The following is a 21,762-nucleotide window of genomic DNA, read 5'->3' on the forward strand; positions in this document are numbered from 1 at the left end:
GGACCTGTCAACTGCCCTAGTTATGCAATTCACTAGGACTTTTCAGCACGATTCAGATGAAGACCATCCCATGAGAACATGTCCCTTCCTCCCCAGTATTGGTGCCAATGTCCATGAATTCAAACCCATTTCTACCACACCCATCTTTAAGCCATGCATTTACCTGCTTAATCTTATTGATCCTGTGCCAATTAGCTCCAGTGATTACCACTTTTTTGGTTCTGCTTTTCAATTTAGCTCCTAGCTGTTCATACTCTTTTAGCAGAACCTATGCCCCAGTTTTATCTATGTCATTGGTAACTACGTGGACCACAACCACTGGATCTTTACCCTCCCACTCCAAGTTCCTCTGCAGCCCAGATGAGATATCGCGAACGCGAACACCAGGCAGGCAAGACAACCTTTGGGACTCTCGATCCTGGTCACAAAGACCGGTATCTATGTCCTGAACTGTATTATTCCCAATTACAACTACATTTCTCTTCTCTCCCCTTCACTTAAATGGCTCCCTGCACCATGGTGCTGTGGTCCATCAGCTCATCCTCCTTGCAGTTCTCATTCCCATCCATACAGGGAGCAAGACTCTTGAACTTGTTGGACAAGGACAAAGGCTGAGGCTCCGACAACTCTATCTCCCGGATCCCTCTGCCTGCCTAACTCTCGTCACATCCTCCTGTCCCGACCACTGGCCGAATTTGAGTTAGGCTACGGGGTGTGACTGTCTCCTGAAACACATCATATATAGGTAACTCTCCCCCTCCCTTATATGTCGCAAAGTTTGAATCTCAGACTCCAGCTTATCAACTCTGAGCCGGAGTTCCTTGGGCAACTAACATTACTACAGACAGGGTCACTGGGAACCACAATGGGGTCCACTAGCTCCCACATCATGCTGAAACAACACATCACATGACCCTCCATCCTTATGTTATTTAATTAGTTTTGAATTTTTTTTAACATTCAACTTTTAATATCTCTGTTTACTATCTCAATCTGAACGCAAGTTGTAACCAATAATTTAACAAGGATTCAATTTAACACAGGTTTAAATTTAGCAGATTCCCTACTAGGCAATCAAATCACAGCCTTCCTGTGACAGTCCTTTTCAGTTCCCCCTCAGCTGAAACACTCAAAATCAGAAACTCTTATCTTCCCAGGTTGCCTTCCAATTCGCTCCCACTCAGGTCCACTCCTGAAGCTGCCTAATTTCAGCATTTATATAATTTAGCACTTTTAGATTAGATTCCCTGTGTGGAAACAGGCCCTTCGGCCCAACAAGTCCACACCGACCCGCCGAGGCACAACCCACCCATACCCCTACATGTACCCCTTTTTACCTAACACTACGGGTAATTTAGCATGACCAATTAACCTGACCTGCACATCTTTGGACTGTGGGAGGAAACCGGAGCACCCGGAGGAAACCCACGCAGACACAGGGAGAAAGTACAAACTCCACACAGACAGTCACCTGAAGTGGGAATTGAACCCTGATCTCTGGCACTGTGAGGCAGCAGTGCTAACCGCTGTGCCACCGTGCCGCCCACTTCTGAGCTCTTACCAGCTAGTCTATATATAATACCTATTGTGGCTTTAGATCCTTCACAGTTCCTCAGTTCCATCCATAAAGTCTTCACTGGGTGCTTTCCCCTCATTACATCCTCCCTCGCAAAGAAGGAATGCTGTTTTTAATCAGAAATGCTACTGTACCCCCTCTGCCATTTTCTCTATCCCTCCTATAAACCTTATTCACCTGCTTTGTTTAGTTCCCAGTCCTAACCATCCTGCAGCCATGTTTCCGTAATAACTAGTATATCAGTTTCCAATTTGAATCAGTGCCTGCTCATTTACAATCTGTTCTGATTTAATGTGATAATTCTGTTCCTGTGCAATCCTGCATTACAAGAAAATCATGAAATAGCAGCACCATTTAATCCAAAAGGACTGGAATCATGTTACAGCCAATACAGGTAAGGAAAGGCTGCATTCTACATATAATGGTGTAAATTCTTCAATCGTTTATAGCCAATTTGCATTGAAGAAATGCACGTTACAGCAGAACCGACTGTAATCTGTTCCTTACACTCCAGGCATTTGTACAAAAAACTCTAATTTTGGCTGTATACTCTATCCTGTCCTTGTCTTACTTAATACAATTTTTATAGACCTGCCTTGTTCATTAAACCGGCTTTGCTTGTTCATCCTATTAACATCTACCTTCTCCTCATGTGATGAATTGCTGCTCTCATTCCCATCTCTGTCACACTATTATAAACACTCCCAAGTAGGCATTAGCAAATCTGCCCACAAAGATATTGGTGCTTCTCCAGCTTAGATTTTTGGCAAGGCTTGTGTAGTAGCAGGGCTTGCTGTCCTGCAGACTCCCTTTGTCAGAGTCAGCAATTCTACCACAAATCAGATCAAAACTCTGCAGTCATGCTATATCCAGTCATGAATGGTGATGGACAATTAAACAACTGAGCAAGAAGTGCGAAATCAACAATTATTTTGGAAGGTCAAGTACTGGTGGAAATTATACAGCAAATGGCAGAACCCTTAGGAGCATTGATATGCAGAGGGATTTGAGTGTGCAGGTCCACACATCACTGAAAGCGGCAGCGTAGGTAGATTAGGGAGTAAAAATGGTTTACGGCATGCTTGCCTTCATTGGAAGGGGCACTGAGTACAAGGATGAAATATTTCATACAGTTCTGGTCAGCACACTATCAGAAGGGTATGGATGCTTTGGAGAGAGCACAGAAAAGGTTTGCCAGGATGTTGCCTGATATAGGGGATTTTAGCTATGAAGAAAGGTTGGATAGACTGGGATTGTTTTCATTGGAACGCAGAAGGTTGAGGAGTGACCTAATAGAAGTTCATAAGGATGTAGGTTTGCTCGCTGAGCTAGAAGGTTCGTTTTCAGACATTTTGTCACCATACTAGGCAACATGGTTAGGCAACTAGGGCTACAGGGAGAATGTGGGTAAGTGGAGTTGAAATGCCCATCAGCCATGATTGAATGGCGGAGTGGACTCGATGGGCCGAATGGCCTTACCTCCGCTCCTATGTCTTATGGTCTTATGGTCTTAACATCATCAGTGAGGCTCTGGATGAAGCACTGGAGGCATGACCCTCTTTCTATTTATATGTTTAGGTTTCTTTGGGTGGGTGATGTCATTTCCTGTGGTGATGTCATTGCCTGTTCTTTTTCTCAGGGGGTGGTAAATGGGATCCAAGTCAATTTGCTTGTGAGTTCCAATTGGAATGCCAATGCTTCTAGGAATTCTGGTGTATGTCTCTGTTTGGCTTGTCCTAGGATAGATGTGTTGTCCCAGTCGAAGTGGTGTCCTTCCTCATCCATATGTAGGGATACCAGTGAGAGTAGGTCATGTCTTTTTGTGGCTAGTTGATGTTCATTGTCCTGGTGACTAGTTTTCTGCCAGTTTGTCCAATGTAGTGTTTGTTACAGTTCTTGCAAGGTATTTTGTAAATGACATTAGTTTTGCTGGTTGTTCATAAGAAGTTATTTCTTACTTTATTCTCTTTCCTTCCTTTTTTAAAATGGAGGGGTGATATTTATGTCCATCCAATCTGTAGTAACTGCTCTGGAATTTTGGAAGCTAACCACCAATAGATCCAATATTTCTCACTTCTGTTTCCTTCTCTGCACTTGTAGATTTCATTCTTACTCATTTTAAGATTTAATAATGATCCTATGTTGATATGGTAAGCATTTTTTGTAATTTTGTATACACAGTTTGTTTTATGTTTATCATCTTGCAATCTTATCTGTTCCTTATTTGTGTCTAATGGCAATCACTGGCACCTGATCCTATAATGGTAATCCAGACTCTCTGGAATCCAACTTCATAAACACTCTCAGAACCTCCCTGCCCTGTGCAATCTGCTTCTTTTTATAGGATTCATCCTACTCTGTCTGTCACAACTTTCCTAAAATGCCCTTTGTTCTGTATTTATGAATGTTGAACAAATGAACAGGACAACTGACAGGATACCCAAATCTCAAAACTACTGAAAAGAAATTACTTTACATTCAATAAATTGTATTTCTCCCAGAACTTACCATCAAACTTTTTGTACCTCGAAGCAAATGTTGATAATAGAATACTGCTGGTCTCCAGCACAGCTTTGTTAAACTCTTGCTGACCTTGCTGGCTGAGCTTTTCCTCCATTTCAAAGGTACAACATGTATTGAGCTGAGAACATACCTTCTGCTGATTTCCTAAACACAAGAGAAAGATTGCAAACAGGGTTAAAATAACACATCTTTATTCTATTAGTTACTCCCTTTTATGTGAGAACAATGATTTATAAAGATTAAGTAATCAAAAGCAAAATCATTTGAACTTCTGACGTCTGAACGTCATTTCAAAAATGTGTTTTTTATTGCAAGGTTAGTAATACTCAGACAATAAGAGGTAAAACTCAGCCATTCATTCTTCCTTCCACCAGATTCTTGATGGAGAAAGTGAGGACTGCAGATGCTGGAGATCAGAGCTGAAAATGTGTTGCTGGAAAAGCGCAGCAGGTCAGGCAGCATCCAAGGAGCAGGAGAATCGACGTTTCGGGCATGAGCCCTTCTTCAGGAATAAGGAAAGTGTGTCCAGCAGGCTAAGATAAAAGGTAGGGAGGAGGGACTTGGGGGAGGGGCGTTGGAAATGCGATAGGTGGAAGGAGGTTAAGGTGAGGATGATAGGCCGGACTGGGGGTGGGGGCGGAGAGGTCAGGAAGAAGATTGCAGGTTAGGAAGGTGGTGCTGAGTTTGAGGGTTGGGACTGAGTCAAGGTGGGGGGAGGGGAAATGAGGAAACTGGAGAAATCTGAGTTCATCCCTTGTGGTTGGAGGGTTCCTAGGCGGAAGATGAGGCGCTCTTCCTCCAGCCGTCGTGTTGCTATGGTCTGGCGATGGAGGAGTCCAAGGATCTGCATGTCTTTGGCAGAGTGGGAGGGGGAGGTAAAGTGTTCGGCAAAGGGGTGGTTGGGTTGGTTGGTCCGGGTGTCCCAGAGGTGTTCTCTGAAACGTTCCGCAAGTAGGTGGCCTGTCTCCCCAATATAGAGGACGCCACATCGGGTGCAGCAGATGCAGTAAATAATGTGTGTGGAGGTGCAGGCGAATTTGTGGCGGATATGGAAGGATCCCTTGGGGCCTTGGAGGGAAGTAAGGGGGGAGGTGTGGGCGCAAGTTTTGCATTTCTTGCGGTTGCAGGGGAAGGTGCCGGGAGTGGAGGTTGGGTTGGTGGGGGGTGTGGACCTGACGAGGGAGTCACAGAGGGAGTGGTCTTTTCGGAACGCTGATAGGGGAGGGGAGGGAAATATATCCCTGATGGTAGGATCCGTTTGGAGGTGGCAGAAATGACGGCGGATGATACGCTGTATATGGAGGTTGGTGGGGTGGTAGGTGAGGACCAGTGGGGTTCTGTCCTGGTGGCGGTTGGAGGGGCGGGGCTCAAGGGCAGAGGAGCGAGAAGTGAAGGAGATGCGGTGGAGGGCATCCGCCACCAACCGCCACCAGGACAGAACCCCACTGGTCCTCACCTACCACTCCACCAACCTCCATATACAGCGTATCATCCGCCGTCATTTCCGCCACCTCCAAACGGACCCCATCATCAGGGATATATTTCCCTCCCCTCCCCTATCAGAGTTCCGAAAAGACCACTCCCTGCGTGACGCCTTCATCAGGTCCACACCCCCCACCAACCCAACCTCCACTCCCGGCACCTTCCCCTGCAACCGCAAGAAATGCAAAACTTGCGCCCACACCTCCCCCCTTACTTCCCTCCAAGGCCCCAAGGGATCCTTCCATATCCGCCACAAATTCACCTGCACCTCCACACACATCATTTATTGCATCAGCTGCACCCGATGTGGCCTCCTCTATATTGGGGAGACAGGCCACCTACTTGTGGAACGTTTCAGAGAACACCTCTGGGACACCCGGACCAACCAACCCAACCACCCTGTGGCTCAACACTTCAACTCCCCCTCCCACTCCACCAAGGATATGCAGGTCTTTGGACTCCTCCATCACCAGACCATAGCAACACGACGGCTGGAGGAAGAACGCCTCATCTTCCGCCTAGGAACCCTCCAACCACAAGGGATGAACTCGGATTTCACCTGTTTCCTCATTTCCCCTCCCCCCACCTTGTCTCAGTCAAATCCCTCGAACTCAGCACCGCCTTCCTAACCTGGAATCTTCTTCCTGACCTCTCCGCCCCCGCCCCCACTCCGGCCTATCACCCTCACCTTGACCTCTTTCCACCTATCACATTTCCAATGCCCCTCCCCCAAGTCCCTCCTCCCTACCTTTTATCTTAGCCTGCTGGACACACTTTCCTCATTCCTGAAGAAGGGCTCATGCCCGAAACGTCGATTCTCCTGTTCCCTGGATGCTGCCTGACCTGCTGCGCTTTTCCAGCAACACATTTTCAGCTCTGATCTCCAGCATCTGCAGTCCTCACTTTCTCCTTATATATGTTTATATGTTTGTACATGAGGGTGGATTAGGGATTTTTTATTTAGGTTGCTTCTTTTGTACTGTTTTGAAGTGTATTGTTTTGTACTTGATGTAATATTTAAAAATCTATTTTTTTCAATAAAAATATATTTTTAAAAAACAGCCTGAATGGATGTGGCCAGCTCTCTCAGAGTCCAGGTTTCTGGGTTTTGTTTTTTCAGTAACATCAGAAGCTCTTGGGCTCTCACAGTGAATGTTTCCTGGCTGCTACAATCTCTGAACTTTCTCTTGATGCTTCTACCTCCTGGATTGGAGAATTGCATGTGAGAATCTGTCTGAGTTTGCTTTTTTGCCGGGGCTGGGGGGTGGGGGTGTTTATGGGATGTCACTATATTGGGAGTTAACTAGTAATAGTTACTGCATCTGTTATTCCGTTAAGCTTTCCAATAGTCAAATTATTATAAACTCCTCTTTCGTTTGTTTATATTTTCTAGTGTTTAAATAAATTCTGTTTTGCTTAATGTCAAGTAGCTTGACCAGTCGCATCGCATCTGGAACACGGCACTTCACATCTACCATTAAAATAAAGTTAGGATTTAGACTACCTTCTTAAAATATTTTGAGGGGGTCTGATCTGGTCCATAACACTCTTATTTCATGCCTATAAACTAACTGGAATGGCTGTAGCTAGTAGATTTGTTTGGAGAATCTCTGGTTGCAAAGAAAAGAAAATCTAACCTTTTTCCCAATCCAAGTTTGGAAACACCTGCCAATAGATTTGAGAACAGTTTGTTCCCCCGCTGTTATCAGACTCATGAACGATCCTCTCATGTATTAGAGTTGATCTCTCTCTGCACCATCTCTGTAGGTATAACACTATATTCTGCATTCTGTTCTGTTACTCTGATGTATTTATGTAAGGTATGATTTCTCTGGATAGCACACAAAACAAAACTTTTCACTGTATCCCAGTACATGTGACAATAATAAATCAAATCAATCAATCTTTTGGACAGTTATAACAATAGGCTTTGATCATGATTTTGAGAGTTTGGTGACAGCTCTCCAGAGCACTTTGGGTCCACAGATGGGGTTTGGGGGCACAGCTGATTTCAGTAGTCTAATCACCAACTTACTCGTGATTAGCTGAAAAAATAGTTTTGTAAAAACCTTGATCCTTGATCAATCTTTACCTCCATTGGCAGACCATAACAAGTGCACAACTGTCTTAGTTTTCCCATTATCACCCTAGCTCCGATTGTCCTTAAGGATATATTAATTGCTGGCTTTCATTTTAGGTAATGGTTCTCACAATCCACTAGTTCACAACTGACAGGTTCCTCAAAACTTGTGAAAGGAATCAGGGCTGCTGGTTTAATTACAAGCTGAGGTTTATCTCAAACTTGGCAAGTATGGCATTCTTTACAAAATTACATAACATCTTCATAAAATACTGTTTATGGACACCTGAGCTTTTCAGAACCTGGCATGTACTGCCATGGGAATTTCACGTGCTACTCTACACACAAATGTGGCAAATGTTTGGAACTCTTTTCCAAAAAATAACAGTGGATACTGGATTTTAAATTGGAGATCGATACATTTTTGTTAAGCAGAGGTAGGTATATGGAGTTAAGCCACAGATCAGCCATAATCTCAGTGAATGGTGGAACAGGCACGAAGGGCTAAATGGCCTGCTCCTGCTCCTATGTTCCCACTGACAACATCTGCCTATGATAGCTGGCTGGTACCACTATCTAATGCGCAACTGTCCAATCATCATCTGCAGGGCTGAGAGGAGGTCTTCACTTCCTCATCAGCACTTGTTAAGATGATGACACTCATGAACTCCACCAGATTCTTCCCCAGTATGAACTGACCGCTCATTCATGTAACTTAGGATCTGCTTTTTGAGCTTCCATTAGGGATGTCATACCAAACACCCCATTTAGATTATCTTGACCCTTCAGGAAAGTTTCAGCTACTGATGATTCGGACCTTCTGAACAGGAAGCTGGTAGGTGAGAATCTACAGTCAAGTAAAATTCACTCACATCATAGGAAAGCAGTGTAATGACTGGCTGCTAAGGAAACTACATCTATGAACTCACCCGAAATAGCAGTTATTTCAAAAGCGAAATACTATTTAGGAATAAAGTGAGCTAGTAAGATTATGGATTGAACAACATGGCAGGTGAGGGCAGCTGAGTAGCCTGTCACATATGGGGAATCATGGACACTACCAGCATCCAGAACGACCTCAAGTGCAGAAAGTGCTGAACCCAAAATGTTAGCTCTGTTTTTTCTTCACAGATGCTGTCTGACCTGCTGAGCTTTTCCAGCAATTTCTGTTTTTGTTATGCAAGATCTCTGTCTTACTGAGGCAAAGTCTCCCTCATATTGACTACGTTCCCTTGCTATAATACCACTTGTCACAGATTGTTTCTTTTGTAGCCTGCAATGAGTTCATAATCTTGAGAAGACAATCAAGGATTATGGGGATAAGGCAGAAAAGTGAGGTTGAAGATTATCAGATCAGCCATGATCTCATTGAATGATAGAGCCTATATAATGGGCTGAATGGCCTACTTCTGCCCTTATGTATTTTATGATCTTTTCATTTTTACCCAGTGATTCTAAGTCCTGCTTTCACCCCAAATTCCTTTTACCCTGGCTTTTGTTTGCATCCTACATTCTTACTTTTATAAATCCTGGTGACCAGCACAACCATTGGGGGCTTCATCTGCTTGTCTTGCTCTCTCCCTTTTTTTGTTTAAACTGAAATTATTATTTTATTCTCCCCATTGTTGTTTCTTCCCCTGGGTCAACTCTTCAGCTGCTTCCATCCTACGGTGAAGTCTTGCGGTCCATCTAACGGCCGAAATTAGATGTTGCAGGTAGTCCTGGCCAGTTGGTGACTGCAATGACCAACTTCAGCAACTAGGTGGAGTTTGCTCAATCTAAAAATATCTATTTTGTAATCAACCTGCTCAGTGATGTTATGGCATACCTCTGGAGCATGAGGTGAGCAATATTTTTAAACACGAGACACTGCATATTATTTTTTCACACAATATTGCACACAGCCTAGATGTGTTTTGCTTGGAAAAATAATGTTCACAGAAACCTAACTCTGGTTTTAACATTGAATCTTTTTAATTCATTCACGGGAAGATGGTGTTACTGGCCAGCATTTATTGCCCATCCCAGGAGGCAGTAAAGTGTCAACCACTTTGCTGTGGGTCTGGAGTCACATGTAGACCAGACTAGGTAAGGATGGCAGTTTCCTTCCTTAAAGGATATTAGTGAACCACATGAATTTTTCCAACAATCGATAATGGACTCATGGCCATTAGGCTCTTAATGTCAGATTTTTTTTAAAAATTGAATTCAAATTCTACCATCTGCCGTAGCAGGATTCAAACCCAGGGTCCCAGATCGTTTTTTGCGTCTCTGGATTAATAGTCCAGGGATAATAGGACTAGGCTATCAACTCCTGCCCTTTTTCCTTTTCAGGAAAACGTTGCTTCACTGGGGCGGCACAGTGGCTCAGTGGTTAGCACTGCTGCCTCACAGTACCAGGGACCCAGGTTCGATTCCAGCCTCGGCTGACTGTCTGTGTGGAGTTTGCACATTCTCCCTGTGTCTGCGTGGGTTTCCTGAATTGGCCATGCTAAATTGCCAATAGTGTTAGGTCCATTAGTCAGAGGGAAATGGGTCTGGATGGGTTACTCTTCGGAGGGTCGGTGTAGACTTGTTGGACTGAAGGGCCTGTTTCCACACTGTAGGGAATCTAAACTAAACTTCAGGTCGTAATTTTCAGGAACATACCAACTTCGTATTAGGGCTTTGTTTAAATTTATGTATATGACATGGGCTTGGGGTGGTGGTAATGAGCTGCTTTCTTGCAGTCCACCTGCTTTGGGTTGACCAACAATGTCATTAGGGAGGGAATTCACTTGATTTACATAAATGACTGAAACAAAGAGACAGTCTGTAATGTATTAAAGTTAGTTGATGATACAAAGCTAATACAAGCTTTGGGGACACAAAAAGGCTGCAAAGAGATACAAGAATAGCAGATGACAAACAACAACGTGGCAAATGAAGTAGGAGGTGTCCAAGTGAGAGATTATTCATCTTGGCACAGAAAAACAGATAAGACACATTGAACATAAAAATTGAATAGGCCATTCTGCCCTTCAAGCCTGAACCAACATTCAACATGATCAAGATTGATACTTCCAGTGAACCCTTTAGCCAACGAACTAAGTCCTTCTTTAAATCTCACAATGTTTTGGCCTCAACCGCTTTCTATGGCAGAAAACTCCCCACCGGCTCATCACTTTCTGGATGAAGAAGTTTCTCATATCAGTCCTAAATAATTTACCCCATATTCTTAGACTGCGACTCCAGTTCTGGACTCCACAATCATTGAGAAAATACACCCTGAATTTACCCTGTTCAGTCCCCCAGTTAGAATTTTATAGGTTTCTTTAAAATTTCCCCCACTCGTTCTTCTGAATGCCAATGAATATAGTCTGAATTAATTCAGTCCTGCCATCCCAGAAATCACTCTGGTCAACCATTGTTGCACTTCCTCCACAACCAGAATATTCTTCCTCAGATAAGGAGATCAAAACTGCACAGAATACTCCAGATGTGGCTTCACTAAGGCCCTGTACAATTGCAGCAATACATCCCTGCTCCTGTACTCAAATCCTCTTGCTATGAATGCCAACATAACATTGCGTTTTCACCAACTACTGCATCTGCATGCTTATGTTATCTCACATTCATCCATCTTACATCTCATCAGCCATGCATTTGTCCACTCATTCAGTCTGTCCTCTTATGCAGGACCTTATTAAATGCTTTCTGAAAGTCCAAATAAGCCACTTTCACTGGTTTGCCCTCATCAACTCTATAGTTACATCCTTGAAAAATTTCAATAGATTTGGTTAAGCATGATTTCCTTTGTACAAATCCATGCTGACTCCATGTAATGTTGCTACAGTTTTCTTTAATGTTCTGCTACTAAATCTTTTAGAATGGACTCCAGACTATTGATGTCAAGCTAACCAGTCAAAAATTCTGTTTTGTCTCTACCTCGATTTTAAAATAATGGGCTTATATTTGCCACCCTTCAATGTCTATAGAACCTTGCAAGATGACCACCAATACAGCCACTTTTCTAGAGCTACGTCCTGGGATGTAGATTACTGAGGCCCTAGGAAATTGTCATCTATTAATCTACCAGTCTCCCAGACACCATTTCTCTATTATTACTGATTTTCTTTAGTTTCTCAATAGACCACGAGTTCCCCAACATTTTCAGGACTATACTTGTGTTCTCCTTTGCAAAGGCACAGGCAAATATGTATTGAATAATACACAAATACACACACATACCACACAATACACAAGAAAGAAAAAGGAAGCACATGATGCATACCAAAATAATACAAATCAGGAAGAGTACCTCAAGAGAGAGGCTAAGGATGGAGTAAGGAAGGCCAAGAGGAAGCAATAGGAAAAGATAGCAGGCTGCACTAAAACAAATAGTGAATGTTCTTCAATCGTATAAATACTAAAAGATTAGTGAAGGGTAGAGTGGGGCCCACAAGGAACAAGCAGGGTAAGCTGCTCTCTGAAGCAAAGGATATGGCAGAAGTACTAAATGAATATTTTGCTTCTGACTTTAACAAATTAGAAGATGGTGAAAATGGCTATGTTGAAAATGTGGGTATTGAGAAACTGGACAATACAGTGATAGGTAAAGAAGAGATGCTAAAAAAGCTGGCAGCAGTGCAGGCAGGGAATTTGCCAGGGCCGAAAGGGATGCATCTTAGTTTGCTTAAGGAAGTAAATCGCAAAGCCATTGACAAAAATTTTCCAGGCCTCTCTGAACATAGGATTAGTTCCGGGGGACTGGAGTATTGCAAATGTGACACCATTGTTTAAGAAAGGATCAAGGATAACCCAGGAAACTACAGACCTGTCAGCTTGTTGTCAACAGTGGGAAACTGATGAAGGCCATAATATAGAAGAAGGTAAACATACACTGAGAGAAAAATAAGTTAACACGAGACAGTCAACATGGCTTTGTCAAGGGCAGGTCATGCCTGACAAATTTGATTGAGTTCTTTGACAAGGTGACACAGGCAGTGGGTGAGAGTAGTGCTGTGGATTTAGACATTTAGAAAACATTTGATACAGTGCCACATGGCAGGTTGGTTCACAAATTAGAAATTGGGATTGATGGGTCCTTGACAGCAAGGATTAGAAGTTGGCTAAAGGATAAGAATCAGGAGGTAGGTATAAATAGATATTTCTCTTACTGGAGGCAAGTTGAAAATGGATTAGATTAGATTAGATTAGATTACTTACAGTGTGGAAACAGGCCCTTCGGCCCAACAAGTCCACACCGACTCACCGAAGCGCAACCCACCCAGACCCATTCCCCTACATTTACCCCTGCAGCTAACACTATGGGCAATTTAGCATGGCCAATTCACCTGACCTGCACATTTTTGGACTGTGGGAGGAAACCGGAGCACCCGGAGGAAACCCATGCAGACACGGGGAGAATGTGCAAACTCCACACAGTCAGTCACCTGAGGTGGGAATTGAACCCAGGTCTCTGGCGCTGTGAGGCAACAGTGCTAACCACTGTGCCACCATGCCGCCCCCAGGGATTGGTGTTAGGAACTTAGCTTTTTCTGATTGATATCAATGATTTGGAAATGGATGTTAAGGAAAAAAAGTCTCTAAGTTTGATACTAAACTAGGAAGAACAGTGAATGGTGAGGAAGATGATGCTAAGCGACTTCAGAATAACATTGACAAGTTGACCAAATGGGCAGACACCTAGCAAACGAAAATCAATACAGAGAAATGCAAAGTTGTGCATTTTGTTAGACGAACATGACGAGACAACACAGGCTCAGTGGTCCAACTTTGAGGGGAGTACAGGAGCAGAGGGATTTTGGGTTGATATGCATGATTCCCTAATGGTGGCCAGGCAAGTTGAAACAGTTGTTAGTTAGGTTTTATAGGATCCTTGGATTTCTAAATAGAGGCATAGAACACAAAAGCAAGGATATGATGGTCGGGCCACGTTTAGAGTATTGTGTTCAGTTCTGGGCACCTTATTTAAGGAAAGATGTTAAAGCCTTGGAGAGAGTTCAAAGAAGATTACTAGATTTGTCATTTATACAAATGATTTGAATGTGAACATAGCAGGTATGGTAAGTTAGTTTGCAGGTGACCCCAAAATTGGTGGTGTAGTGGACAATGAAAAAGATTATCTCCAAGTACAGGGAGATCTTGATCAGATGGGCTGAGGAGTGACAGATGGAGTTTCATTTAGATAAACGTGAGTGCTACATTTTGGTAAGGCAAATCGGGGTAGGACTTGTACACTTAATGGTAGGGTCTTGGGGAGTGTTGCCGAACAAAAAGACCTTGTGGTGCAGGTTCATAGTTCCTCAAAGGTAGAATCACAGGTAAACAGGACAGTGAAGGCAGCATTTGACAGAGTTGTCTTTATTGGTCAGTGCATTGAGTATAGGAGTTGGGATGTTATGTTGCAGCTGTACAGGACATTGCTGAGGCCACTTGTGGAACACTTCATGCAATTCTAGTCTCTATGCTATGTGAAAGATGTTGCTAAACTTGAAAGAGTGCAGAAGAGATTTACAAAGACATTGCAAAGGTTATGGAGTTTGAGCTATAGGAGAAGACTGTATGGGCTGGGTCTATTTTCCTTGGATTATTGGAGGCTGAGGGGTGACCTTCTAGAGGTTTATGAAATCATGAAAGACATGAATAGGATGAATAGACAAAATCTTTTCTCCCCAGGGTAGGGGAGCTCAAAACTAGAGGACATAGGTTAAAGCTAAGAGGAAAAAGATTTAAAAGGGACCGAAGGGGCAACTTTTTCCACGCAGAGGGTGATGCATGTATGGAATGAACTGCCAGAGGAAGTGGTGGAGGCTGGTACAATTACAGCATTTAAAAGGTATATGAATAGGCAGGGTTGAGAGAGATTCTGGATCAGTGGTGCTGGAAGAGCACAGCAATTCAGGCAGCATCCGACGAGCAGCAAAATCGACGTTTCGGGCAAAAGCCCTTCATCAGAAATATGGGCCAAATGGGACTACATTTTTTAAAAACTTCATTCACAGAATGAGGGCGTTGCTGGCTACGCCAGCATTTATAGCCCATCCCTAACTGCCCTGGAGGCAGTTAAAAGTCAACCACATTGCTGTGAGTCTGGAGTCACACATAGGCCAGACAAGGCAAGGATGGCAGTTTCTTTCCCTAAAATGACATTAATGGACCAGGTGGGTTTTTCCAACAATCGACAATGGATTCATTGTCATCATTAGACTCTTAATTCCAAAATTTTATTGAATTCAAATTCCACCATCTGCCCTGGTGGGCTTTGAACCCTATTTGAATGAAAGAAGTCTCGGGAATAAGGGTGACAAATTTAGAGCATGGATCTAAGTACTTGGATTAAGATAATCCAGTACTTGGATTAAGATATTGTGACCATTACGGAGACTTGGATATCACAGGCGTAAATATGGTTATTGGATGTTCCAGGGTTTAGATGTTTCAAAAAGGATTGGGGGGGGCCTAAAAGAGGTTGGGAAGTGGCATTGCTAATCAGGGATAGTATCACAGCTGCAGAAAAGGAGGGCATTGAGGAGGGTTTGTTTACAAAGTCAGAAACAGGAAAGGAGCAGTGACTTTATTGGGAGTTTTCTATCCCAATAGCAACAGAGATCAGATGAACAGATTGGGAGGTAGATTTTGGAAAGGTACAGAAGTAACAGGATTGTTGTCATGGGTGACTTCAACTTCACTAATATTGATTGGAACCTCCTTAATTCAAATAGTTTGGCTAGAGTGTTTTTGTCAGGTGCATCCAGGAAGAGGTCTTGACTCAATACGTGGATAGGCCGACTTGAAGGGAGGCCATATTGGATGTGGTGCTTGGCAACAAATCATGCCAGGTATCCAATCTCTCTGTGGGATAGCATTTCAGTGACAGAGATCACAACTTCCTGACCTTTACTATAGTAATGGTGAAGGATAGGAGCAGACAGTATGGGAAAGTATTTAATTGGGGAAGGGGGAATCACAATGCTATTAGGCTGGAAACGGAGTGCCTAAATTGGGAACAGATATTCTCAGGGAAATGAATGATAGAAATGTGGAGGTTGTTTAGGGAGCACATGCTGATAGTGCTGGACAGGTTTATCCCACTGAGGCAAGGAAGAGATGGTAGGGTGAAGGAATCGTGGGTAACAAGGGATGTGGAACATCTAGTCAAGAGGAAGAAGGAAGCTTACTTAAGGTTGAGGGGACAAAGATCAGACAGAGCTCGAGAGGGTTACAACATAGCCAGGAAAGAACTGAAGATTGGACTGAGGCAAGTTAGAAAGGGTTGTGAAAAAGCTTTAGCGGATAGGATTAAGGAAAATCCTAAGGCATTCTACACTTATGCGAGAAACAAGAGGATGGCCAGAGTGAGGGTAGGGTCAATCAAGATAGTGGATGGAACCTGTGATTGGAGTCTGAGATGGTGGGGGAGTTCCTTAATGAATTCTTAGCTTCAATATTCACAACCGTCAAGGTCCCTCTCAGTTGTAAGGACAGCATGAAACAGACTGATATGCTTGAACAAGTTGATGTTAGGAAGGAGGATGTGCTGACAATTTTGAAAAACGTAAAGATAGATAAAACCTCTGTGCCAGATGGGATATACCCAAGGTTACTACAGGCAGCAAGGGAAGAGATTGCTGTGCCTTTGGTGATGATCTTTGCATCCTCATTGTCCACTGAGTAGTGCCAGATGATTGGAGGACGACAAATGTTAGTCCCTAGCTCATGAAAGGAAATAGGGATAATCCTGGGAACTACAGACCTGTCAATCTTACGTCTGTGGTGGGCAAATAATTGGAGATGATTTTGAGAGACAGGATTTATGATTATTTGGACAATCATAACTTGATTTGAGATAGTCAGCATGGCTTTGTGAGGGGCAGGTCATGCTTCACAGACCTTATTGAATTCTTTGAGGATGTGACTAAAACATTGATGAAGGTAGAGCAGTGGATGTGGTGTACATGGATTTTAGCAAGGCGTTTGATAAGGTTTCCCATGGTAGGCTCAGAGAGTAAGGAGACATGGGATACAGGGAAATCTGGCTGCCTGGATACAGGATTGGCTGGCCCATAGAAGACAGAGGGTGGTGGGAGATGGAAAGTATTCTGCCTGGAGCTCGGTGACCAGTGGTGTTCCACAGGGATTAGTTCTAGGACCTCTGCTCTTTGTGAATTTTATAAATGACTTGGATGAGGAAGTGGAAGGGTGGGTTAGTAAGTTTACCGATTTCACAAATGTTGGTGGAATCATGGATTGTGTGGAAGGCTGTTGTAGGTTGCAACAGGACATTGACAGGAAGCAGAGCTGGGCTGATAAGTGGCAGGTGGAGTTCAACCTCGGAAAAGTGTAAAGTGATTCATTTTGGAAGGTTGAATTTCAATGCAGAATACAGGGTGAAAGGCAGAATTCTTGGCAGTGTGGAAGAACAGAGAGATCTTGGCGTCTATGTCCACAGATCCCTCTAAGTTGCCACCCAAGTTGACAGAGTTGTTGAGAAGGTGTATGGTGTGCTGGCTTTCATGAACAGGGGGATTGAGTTTAAGAGCTGCGAGGTTATGCTGCAGCTCAAAAAATCCCTGGTTAGACCAGACTTGGAATATTGTGTTCAGTTCTGGTCACCTCATTACAGGAAGGATGTGGAGTCTCAGACAGGGTGCAGAGGAGATTTAGCATGATGCTGCCTGGACTGGAGGGCATGTCTTATGAAGGAAGGTTGAGGGACCTAGGGCTCTTCACACTGGAGTGAAGAAAGATGAGAGGTGACTCGATAGATGTGTATGAGATAATGAGAGGCATAGATAGAGTGGATAGCCAGAGACTTTTTCCCAGGGCAGAAGTGGCTATAATGAGGGGGCATAATTTAAGGTGATCAGAGAAAGGTTTAGGGAGGATGTCAGAAGTAGATTCTTTACTGAGAGACTGGTGGGTGCATGGAATGCACTGCCAGCAGTGGTAGTAGAGTCAGACATATTACGGACATTTAAGCAATTCTTGGATAGGCACATGGAATTTAGTACGTATGTTGGTTGGTTTGATCTTAAAATAGGATAAAAGGTCAGCACAACATCGAAGGCCGAAGGGCTTGTACTGTGCTGTATTATTCTATGTTCTATGAACCCCCAGCTTCTGTCGCAGAGCGCTTTAGGGAACATCTCTGGGACACCCGCACGAATCAACCACACCGCCCCGTGGCCCAACATTTCAACTCCCCCTCCCACTCTGCCGAGGACATGGAGGTCCTGGGCCTCCTTCACTGGCGCTCCCTCACCACCAGGCGCCTGGAGGAAGAACGCCTCATCTTCCGCCTCGGAACACTTCAACCCCAGGGCACCAATGTGGACTTCAACAGTTTCCTCATTTCCCCTTCCCCCACCTCACCCTAGTTCCAAACTTCCAGCTCAGCACTCACCCCATGACTTGTCCGGACTTTTCCTACCTGCTTATCTCCTTTTCCACCTATCCACTCCACCCTCTCCTCCCTGACCTATCACCTTCATCCCCTCCCCCACTCACCCATTGTACTCTATGTTACTTTCTCCCCACCCCCACCCTCCTCTAGCTTATTTCTCCACGCTTCAGGCTCTCTGCCTTTATTCCTGATGAAGGGCTTTTGCCCGAAATGTCGATTTCGAAGCTCCTTGGATGCTGCCTGAACTGCTGTGCTCTTCCAGCACCACTAATCCAGAATCTGGTTTCCAGCATCTGCAGTCATTGTTTTTACCTCATTGTTTTTACCTCTGTCATAAGGTTTCATCCCACCATCAGACTTACCATGGATAACTCTCTATAATAAGTCTCATTCTTGGACACATATATCTCCTTCAAGGACAGACACCTCAATACCTCATTCTACTGCTGCACTTCACTAGCTTCCACCCTAAATATGTTAAAGAAGCTAGCCTCTGCAAACAAGCCCTGCACATACAAGTGATCTGTTCAGATGAGGAGGAGCGCAACAGACAAAGATTTTGAAGGATGTCCTCATAAGAATGGGATATGGTGCTCCACTCATCGATCACCAGTTCTGACATGCAACAGCAAGAAACCGCAACAAATTCCTCAGAAGGTAGACACAGGACACGACCGATAGAGTACCCTTTATCATCCAGTAATTCCCCGAAGCGGAGAGACTATGCCATGTTCATTACAGCCTTCAATGTGTCATCGATGACAAGTATCTCACCAAGATCATCCCTAAGCCTCCACTTCTCGCCTTCAAACAACTGCTAAACCTTAAACAGATCATCGCTTGCATCAAATGTTCCAGCCTTCAGGACAACATCGACCTCAACACCACACAATCCTCGCCATGACAACCTCTGCGTGACTTGTCAGATCATCAACACGGGTACTATCATCACTCATGGGAACACCACCCACCACCTACACGGCAGATATTCATGTGACTCAGCCACTGTTGTCTATGTCACATGCTGCAGGCACGGGATGACCTGATGCATGGTGTACTGACGAGACCATGCAGACACTATGACAATGGATGAATAGACACCACGCAGCAATCGCCAGACAGGAGTGTTCCCTCCCAGTCGGGGAACACTTCAGCGGTTAAGAACATACCGCTTCCAATCTTCGGCTAAGCATCCTCCAAGACAGCCTTCAAGATACACAACAAAGCAAAATCACCGAGCAGAAACTGATAGCCAAATTCTGTGCCCATGAAGACTGCCTCAACCATGACCTTCATGTGACCCCACCACAATGTTCTGTATCCGTAAAACTTTTCAGCTGTGCTGATTTGACACCATCACCTTGATTACTTGTTATGATCTCTCCACTTTAATTAGTTTGTACAGTTTTGGATTACTTATTATTTTGGTTAGACCCTCAGCATGCTACTCCTATACCTATCATGTCATTCCAATCAAATAAGAACAAAAATTAGTGAGGAGGCTGTAAATCAGGAGCAGGGGCAGAGGTTGCTGGGGGTTGGGGTGGGGGAGCTCAGTAGGTCTGGCAGAATCTGTGAAGAAAAATCAGAGTTAACATTTCAGGTCCGGTGACTCTTCCTCTGGTTTCTCTTCATAGAGGCTGCTGGACCTGCTGGCTTTTCCAGCGGCTTCAGTCCTTGTTCCTTGTTATTCCTGTCAGTTACGTTGTCTCTAGTACCATTTTATTTTTAATTTTTTGTAATTATGTCACTGCCTCGTTTAATCAGATTATAGGTCATCCTTTCTCTTGTTATTCAGCTACTGACACTTTACTCCCACTGTCCAACATCCTTGATCACCTCAGACGCTTATCATTCAACACTCCACTCACACCATTTATATGATCTTTTGATCGGTCTGTCCATTGAGTCTGTGATGTGGAGGTGCCCGTGTTGGACTCTGGTAGACAAAGTTAAAAATCACACAACACCAGGTTATAGTCCAACAGGTTCATCTGGAAATACAAGCTTTCAGTGCGCTGCTCTTTCATCAGGTAGCTAGTGGAGCAGAATCATAGGACTCAGAATTTATAGCAAAAGATAATAGTTGCAATTTTGAAGAAGATTTGTAGCTCAGATTTGGATCAGGTTGTAAATTTGCTCACTGAGCTGGTAGATTTCTTCTCAGGCATTTTGCCACCATGTGAGGTAACATCATCAGTGAGCCTCCACTGAAGCATTGGTGTTCTGTCCCACTTGCTATTTATCTATCTGGTTTGTTGTGTTAGGTGTTATTATTTCTAGTTCTGTAACTGAGAGGTTGGTAAATGGGGTCCAAATCAAAATGTTTGTTAATGGCGTTCCGGTTTGAATGCCAGGCCTCTACGAATTGCCATGCATGTCTTTGCTTAGCCTGTTCCATGATGGATATATTGTCCCAGTCAAACTGGTGTCCCTCTCCATCTGTGTGTATGGATACCAGTGATAGTTGGTCATGTCTTTTGGTGGTAGTTGGTGCTCATATATCCTGATGGCTAGTTTCCTGCCTGTCTGTCCATTGTAGTGTTTGTTGCAGTTCTTGCAGGGTATTTTGTATATGACGTTTGTTCTGTTGGTTGTTGGTACGGGGTCCTTTACAATCATCAGGAGCTGTTTCATTGTGGTGGTAGGTTAGTGGGCTACCATGATGCCTAGGGGGTGAAAGTAGTCTGATGTTCATCTCCGAAATGCCTTTGATGTAATGGCAGGGTGGCTAGAGTCTGTGCTGTATCTTCTTGTTTAGGACTGTTGTGCAGGAATCAGCAGACTGTGCTTACCGGGTACATTGTTCCTGAATACATTCTATAGGCAATGTTCCTCACCTTCTTGTAGTTTCTGGGTGCTGCAATGTGTTGTGGCTCATTTAAATAATGTCCTGATGCAGCTCCATTTGTGGGTGTTGGGATGATTGCTCCTGTAGTTGAGTATGCAACATTACAGCGCAGCACAGGCCCTTTGGCCCTCGATGTCGCATCTGAAGGCCATCTAACCTATATTCTTCCATTTTCATTCATATATCTATCCAATGACCATTTAAATGCCCTTAAAGTTGGCAAGTCTACTACTGTTGCAGGCAGTGCATTCCACATCCCTACTATTCTCTGAGTAAAGAAACTACCTCTGACATCTGTCCTATATCTATAATCCCTCAATTTAAAGGTATGTCCTGTCATGCTAGCCATCACCATCCGAGGAAAAAGGCTCTCACTGTCCATGCTATCTAACCCTCTGATTATCTTATATGTCTCAATTAAATCACCTCTCAAACCTCTTCTCTCTAACAAAAACAGCCTCATGTCCCTCAGCCTTTCCTCATAAGACCTTTGCTCCAAACCAGGCAACATCCTAGTAAATCTCCTCTGAACCTTTTCCAAAGCTTCCACATCCTTCCTTTAATGCAGTGACCAGAACTGTATGAAATATTCCAAGTGCAGCCACACCAGAGTTTTGGAAAGCTGCAGCATGACCTCATGGCTCCAAAACTCAATCCCTCTACCAATAAAAGCTAACACACAGTATACCTCCTTAACAACCCTATCAACCAAGGTGGCAATTTTCGGGGATCTATGTACCTGGACACATGAGATTTCTCTGCCCATCTACACTACCAGGAATCTTACCATTAGCCCAGTACTCTTTATTCCTGTTGCTCCTTCCAAAGAGAATCACCTCTCA

The 21,762-nt window shown here is 43.9% G+C and overlaps 1 protein-coding gene across 1 annotated transcript in view; it reads right to left on the minus strand.

Moving 5' to 3' along the window:
• The window catches only part of LOC122561984 (glypican-6-like), a 236,646-nt gene that overhangs the window by 169,509 nt on the left and 45,375 nt on the right, over positions 1–21,762 (minus strand). Inside the window, exon 2 of the mRNA XM_087991818.1 lies at positions 4,085–4,243. Coding sequence (XP_087847944.1) covers positions 4,085–4,243 — 159 coding nt within the window. The remainder of the gene's footprint in view (positions 1–4,084; positions 4,244–21,762) is intronic.

This window comes from Chiloscyllium plagiosum, unplaced genomic scaffold (assembly GCF_037043375.1).
Source record: "Chiloscyllium plagiosum isolate Xiang-an unplaced genomic scaffold, Cpla_swu_hap1 HiC_scaffold_11, whole genome shotgun sequence".
Taxonomy (NCBI): domain Eukaryota; kingdom Metazoa; phylum Chordata; class Chondrichthyes; order Orectolobiformes; family Hemiscylliidae; genus Chiloscyllium; species Chiloscyllium plagiosum.